Source organism: Formica exsecta, unplaced genomic scaffold (genome assembly GCF_003651465.1).
Source record: "Formica exsecta isolate Colony F162 unplaced genomic scaffold, ASM365146v1 scaffold1278, whole genome shotgun sequence".
Taxonomy (NCBI): domain Eukaryota; kingdom Metazoa; phylum Arthropoda; class Insecta; order Hymenoptera; family Formicidae; genus Formica; species Formica exsecta.
In genome coordinates this window covers 33,200-40,445 of record NW_021848610.1, presented here as the reverse complement: position 1 = coordinate 40,445, position 7,246 = coordinate 33,200, and the positions used below count along the sequence as shown (strand labels likewise).

Here is a 7,246-nt window from a genome sequence, read left to right as displayed (position 1 = left end):
ATGTGTCAGATTAAAATATAAAATAACTCAAAAAGTACTTAATGAAAAAATACTTTATTATAGTGTTTTGGAAAGCTCTCGAGGTAAGCTATAAGAATATGTAATAAAAAATGGGGAGTTCCATTTAAGAAAACATCGACCACATTGACCTCACCTTGAAAAGACCACTTAAGGTCAAATCCATATTCTCATCATGTGGCCCCCCCAAAACCCAACAACTTTTAAATTTAGAAATAGAAGAAAAAATAGTGTAATGTAAAATTAATCCAGTCCTTTTTTTTCATTTTTAAATATCAGGGAAGAAAAATTTAGTAGTTTCATGTGAGAGAAAAGGATATTTTAATTCTATCTCTCCTTTATATTATTATACAAATAAACATTATAATTAATTATACAAATAAATATCATATTTAAATTATTGTGCTTTATATAAAATTAAGAATTTTTTAAATATATTTGATTATTCTTATATTTTTAGAAAAACTAATAATATAATTAAGAAAATTAAGATATTTTTGTAAATAGATAATTTCATATAATTGGTAATATATGTATATGTATTTATATAGTTTAATGCAATAATTTGATAATATAATATACAGGATGTTTCATAAATGGTGGGCAAAACTTCAGTAATGGATTCCTAATGTCTAGAGAAGAAAAAAAAGTTATATCAACATAGGTCCGGAAATGATTAGTTTCTGAGTTATTAAAGTTTTTGTGACATAATTCTCGTCACATTATCTTACAATTAGAGGAAATGTTCAATATGTCTATCTCCTGTCTCAATACAAGCTTCAGCTCGTCGTCTCATTGAGCCCCAAACACGCTCCCAAATTCTTGGCGTGGCGCGTACCGTCTGAAAAGCTGCCACAATTCGATTGCCTCGAGTTTCTACATCATCTACTGCAGACGAATACACTAAAGACTTTGCATAACCCCACAGAAAGAAGCCCAATGGATTTAAATCTGGTGAGTGTGCAAGCCAAGCAATTGGTCCACCTCTACCTATCCACTTACCAGGAAACATTTATATATATACATATATATATATATACATATTATCATCGCAGAAAGTGGTCGAATAAAAAAATGTTTTAGATAAAAGTTGGTGGGTTTTGGGGGGGCCACATGATGAGAATATGGACTTGACCTTCATATATATATTATATACATAATATTCATATATATAATCACAAGCTTAGTTTATATAATCGCTCGTCATCGTCCAAAATCGAATCACGGGTTAATCGAGATACGTATAACTCCAAAGACAGTTATATGCGCTGTTCGAGTCGAGCCACTCATTAACTATACCGTTATGTTTGTTTGGTCCGTTATAACTGCCAAACCAACCAGGTATTATCTGCGCAAATTTCTTGGTGAGCTTATATGACAAAGCATGATACTAGCATTTGCCATTTTTGTGTTTAAAAATGATGTCGGTTATTAACATGTTATGCTGCAAAGACATTCACGTAATTTAATCAGCAAGTTTATCTTTACCTGATAAATGAAAATATTTGAATATCTTTACCTGATAAATGAAAATATTTGAATGTTTAAAAATGTTGCAGACTGCGGATGCCATTTCAAAAATTATAAAAATTCAACACACACTAATTTGATAATATAATATACAGGATGTTTCATAAATGGTGGGCAAAACTTCAGTAATGGATTCCTAATGTCTAGAGAAGAAAAAAAAGTTATATCAACATAGGTCCGGAAATGATTAGTTTCTGAGTTATTAAAGTTTTTGTGACATAATTCTCGTCACATTATCTTACAATTAGAGGAAATGTTCAATATGTCTATCTCCTGTCTCAATACAAGCTTCAGCTCGTCGTCTCATTGAGCCCCAAACACGCTCCCAAATTCTTGGCGTGGCGCGTACCGTCTGAAAAGCTGCCACAATTCGATTGCCTCGAGTTTCTACATCATCTACTGCAGACGAATACACTAAAGACTTTGCATAACCCCACAGAAAGAAGCCCAATGGATTTAAATCTGGTGAGTGTGCAAGCCAAGCAATTGGTCCACCTCTACCTATCCACTTACCAGGAAACATTTCATCGAGATGCTCGCGGGCAAGCAGACTAAAATGCGCGGGAGCGCATTAACTCAGAAATTAATCATTTCCGGACCTATGTTGATATAACTTTTTTTTCTTCTCTAAGAATTAGGAATCCATTACTGAAGTTTTGCCCATCATTTATGAAACACCCTGTATAATATATAATAATATACAATTACCACACGAAAACAATAGAACTCCGCCATGCAGTAACTTAATGCCATCTATGAAAATCGGGCACGAACTTATGCAATCATCCAATATATGTATAATTTGATGTAAACAATTTCCTCTTCAGTTTGATATAGTACGCAAAAAAGATTTCAAGAACAAGAAATTTTCTGGCGGTCATTAACTTATTTTCTACGAGAGTTAAAATTAAGTTCAGTCACTCTTAACAATTTTGTAAGATAATATTAGGTCTACCAGAAAGTTCTGTCCGTTTTTGGAATAAAACAAAATACAAATTTTTATTACCGTCAATAAACTTTATTAAATAATGTAATTGCCATTATTATTAATGATTTCTTGCCAGCGTGAGGGCAATTTGTATCATATATCCCATTTTCGAAAAATGTTTTATCTTTTGATACGAAAAATTGAACCAGTGCTTGTTTGATATCTTCTCCATTTTTGAATTTTTTGCCCCTCAAAAAATTTTGTAAGGACAAAAACAAGTGATAGTCGGAGGGTGCTAAGTCCGGGGAATATGGTGGATGCGACAGAATTTCCCAGCCTAGTTCTGCAATTTTTTGACGAGTCCCCAAAGCAGCATGTGGCCTGGCATTATCATGATGCAGTATGATGTTCTTCCTATTGAACATCGCCGGCCTCTTTTCTTGGACTGCTGTATTTAAATTATCCAGTTGCTGACAATACTTCTCCGAATAATGGCAATTACATTATTTAATAAAGTTTATTGACGGTAATAAAAATTTGTATTTTGTTTTATTCCAAAAACGGACAGAACTTTCCGGTAGACCTGATATATTCGTGCGCGCGCTGGTGAGATTAGATATGCAGGAATTTCTGCCATTCATTAACTTAGCTATTGTTTTGTGACATAATTCTATGAGGCCTTTCTATAATGCTATCCGATCAACGGGCATATAGACTTATATATGTATAGTCCATATCGCATACTTAAATCGATTAGATCATTTTTCTTTTTATTGGAGCTTAAATCTAGTCTAATTGTAATTTATAACTTAGGAACGTTATATTTCCAAATACTTCTATTCATCTATACATATATATGCATCGTTATACTTCTACAATAAATCTTTTTATTTTTTTATTACTTTTTTATAACTTAAACAATGTGATATCCTGAGTGTCTATAAAGTCTGTCCCCCCTTATATTTTATAGGAGACAAGTCCCCTAACCCTCTTAAAAGACAAATGTCGGTGTAAACTGGCAGTACCGAGCCAAGCGCGGTATAAAGAGCGCAAACACTGTTTATTAATTAATTAATCCTCTTAAAAAAGTAGCCTCTCGAAATGATCGAACATATTTCGCGGTTTTTCATAATTTTGAGCCGTTTCCGAAATATAGGAGGTGGGGACAAGCTTTATAAATTATATCATATAAAAATTGTCTTTATTTAAATCTAAACTATATTTTTTATAATGAAAAAAATGGATCAATGCAAATTAGTTATTTGGATTATACAGAATAAGTCTAAAAAAGTATCATAAAACTTACAAATGTATTCTACGTTTCAAACAAAAATTCGAGACTTCTAAATGGAAATCTCTTAATTTTTGTTTTGCTTTTTTCCTCTGAGAATAATTTTTTTATTTATGTCAATATACATAAAATTTCCAATATATATGAAAAATTTCTTTTTATTATCAATTAAACCAAAATTATGTTATTCTAATTTAACTTTATATTACTATAAATAAATTAATTCTAGATCTTTATCTTTATTTCAAATTAAATTAAAAATTGATTTATATTAATTTTATTGCATGTATTATAAATCAAATCGCAAAACATGTCTAAATATTTTATATGATTTATGTATGTACAGGATTTTTAAATTCTTTAACGAGCACGGCGAAAATCGCCGATTGTCCGGGAGTATGTGTACACGCATTAGCGACGTTAATGTGCGACGATGTCCTCGAAGATGTGCAATGTCCTACGACCAGTATGCGATGTTGCCTACAGGATCCAATAAACGGCACAGGTTCTTCCGAAAACATCATCGATGATGAAGGGCCAATATCGGCCGAATTCATGACGACGATTAAAAACACTATGATTCCTACGACAACACCCACGACAACTACAACGATGTTTGACACATCGACTTCCTCCATTTCAGTAAAACCTATGCTGGTATGTTCAACAGATTTGGTATTAGAAAATAATTGGGTTGATATGCTGAAAATAGCTGAAGAAATTTATTGTTAAAAGTAAAATCGCTAATATTGCGCGTTAATTATTTCAAAAGTTATACTCATATAAATAGATAAGATTAAATAAAAATTTCTTACGAAAACGAGAATAATTACTTTCTTGTTCTTTTACCAAATTAAAGATTTTGATACGCCTTATTAATAACAATATATTTTTCTTGTATTCAAAGTTGCTATATGTCATATATCTTATATTTATACATTCTTGTCGTTTTGCAGGTAAACCATAATGAGACGAATGAAAAGTCATCCAGTACGTAAATGTTTCATAAAATATATCTTTTTATTGTAACATAATTGCATTTTTTCTAGTTATGTTGTCATATAACTTGTTTTAATTTAATTTAGTATGATATATATATATATATGTAGATTGGGTCAAACTGAAAAGAAAAGTCCTGTACCATTTTGTGATTTTCGTAATAATTATTGAAAAATTAATTAAGAAAGATCAACCAATTCGCGCGAGTATAAGCACGCAGCGAGAAGAGACAACCCAAAAGTAGGCGAGTGACAAAGTTTTGGGAGGAGCGCTTCATAAATGACAACAGTTACGTATGAGCGGTACATAATGATGGATTCTCGCGTCCTAGCAACCACATATTAATGCCACTCATATCAGGCCGTTCTTTCTCACCGTACGGTAATACTCGCGCGAATTAGCCTATCTTTTTAAATTAATTTCTCTTTAATTATTGCGAAGATCGCAAAACAGTAGAGGACTTTTCTATTTGGTTTAATCTGCTCTACCTGCATATTACAGGTAGGGCGATTATTATCAGATACCCTGTATATATACAGGGTGTCCGGTGAAGATTGTGCCAACGCTCGTGAGCCGGTAGAGCACAGTAAACTGAACAGAAAAGTCCTGTAACATTTTTTTTCTATAACGCTTAATAAAGGAGTTATTATTGAGTAAAGTCTGGTCAACAATCAGCGTCGACTTTTAGCCGGACGCATGTCGGTGAGCCGTCCGCCTGGTAGTGTGCGCCGCCGTAGCGATGGAGCACTCACGCACACTACCATGCCCGCGGCTAAAAGTCAGCGCTGATTAGCAAACTTTATTCAGTAATAACTCCTTTATTAAGCGTTATAGAAAAAAAATGTTACAGAACTTTCCTGTTCAGTTTACTGTGCTCTACCCGCTCACGAACGTTGGCACAATCTTTATCGGACACCCTGTATATATATACAGGGCGTATCATTTTAAGTGATGCAGTTGAATATCTCTTAAAGTAAAAGAGATTGGAAAAAATGTTTCAGACAATAGTTTTATGGTTCCGAGAGGGCATCCATTAAAGAAAACATCGATTACATTGACCTCACCTTGAAAAGGTCACTCAAGGTCAAGTCCATATTTTCATCATGTGGCCCTCTCGGAACCATAAAACTATTGTCTAAAACATTTTTTCCAATCTCTTTTACTTTAAGAGATATTCAACTGCATCACTTAAAATGATACACCCTGTATATATATACAGGGTGTCCGGTAAAGATGGTGCCAACACTTCTGAGCGGGTAGAGCACAATAAACTGAACAGAAAAGTCCTGTAACATTTTTTCTATAATGTTTAATAAAGGAGTTATTATTGAGTAAAGTCTGGTCGATCAGCGACGACTTTTAGCCAAACGCACGTCGGTGAGCTGCCTGCCTGGTAGTAAAGTATGTAATAATACCACATTAATACCACGCATACCAAATTTGAATAAAATATCTTTAAACGTTTTCCACATTTTCGAACTTTTCATTCTCTTTGCACAACTTTGACACCCTGTATTTTGAAAACGAAGCTGTTTAGAACCCATGTTTATAAGACCTTTTCTTCTTAAAATAAGTCAAGGAATATCCCCTTCAAGTTTGTGTATTTACTTAGGAAACACTCCGTATACGTGGGCAAGTCAAATATAAACCGAACTTTTTCCAAAACGTTTTACTCGATTAAAATATTTCCAACGCACATCCAAGTTATTTTTCTCACATAGTTTCCACTAAAGTCTGAGTATTTTTGCCACCGAATTGGCAGTTTTTTTTATTTTTGTGTCATAAAAAGTAGTGGGGCGCGTCCGAAATCAATTGCGCAAACCGAGCTCTTCCTAAAAAATTCTTTCTTCGATCAAAATATTTCTAACACATACCCAAGTCATTTTTCTACATAGTTTTCACTAACATCTAAGCACTTTTGCCACCAAATTGGCAGTTTTTTATTCTCGTGTCATAAAAAGTAGTGGGACATGTCCAAAGCCGATTGCACACGAATTCTTCCACCTCTTCATTATTGTCAAATTGTTGTCCTCTTAACGCCTTTTTAGTGGTCCAAACAAATGATAATCACATGGGGATAAATCGGTATTGTAAGCGGATGTTCAACGGTAGTTGAGTGCAGTTAAGCCAATTTCTTGAATTATGGCGGCAGCGGTGTGAGGCCTAACGTTGTCGTACAAAAGCAACATTTTTTTCGTGCGCAATTAGCTTCAGATACGTCCCACTACTTTTTATAACATGAGAATAAAAAAATTGCCGGTGGCGAGAGTGCATAGATGTTAGTGGAAACTATATAGAAAAATGACTTAGATGTGCGTTGGAAATATTTTAATCGAATAAAGAATATTTTGGAAGGAATTCAGTGCAATTGATTTCAGACACGTCCCATTATTTTTTATGACACAGAAATAAAAATACTACCAATCTAGTGGCAAAATGCTTAGATTTTAGTGGAAACTATGTAGAAAAATGACTTGGGT

The 7,246-nt window shown here is 33.4% G+C and overlaps 1 protein-coding gene across 1 annotated transcript in view; it reads left to right on the top strand.

Annotated features, from left to right (window-relative positions):
* Window positions 1-7,246, top strand: part of LOC115245715 (protein masquerade) — a 27,406-nt gene that overhangs the window by 5,995 nt on the left and 14,165 nt on the right. The window contains exons 2-3 of the mRNA XM_029824160.1: window positions 4,114-4,424; window positions 4,724-4,757. Of these exons, the coding sequence (XP_029680020.1) occupies window positions 4,114-4,424; window positions 4,724-4,757 (345 nt within the window). The remainder of the gene's footprint in view (window positions 1-4,113; window positions 4,425-4,723; window positions 4,758-7,246) is intronic.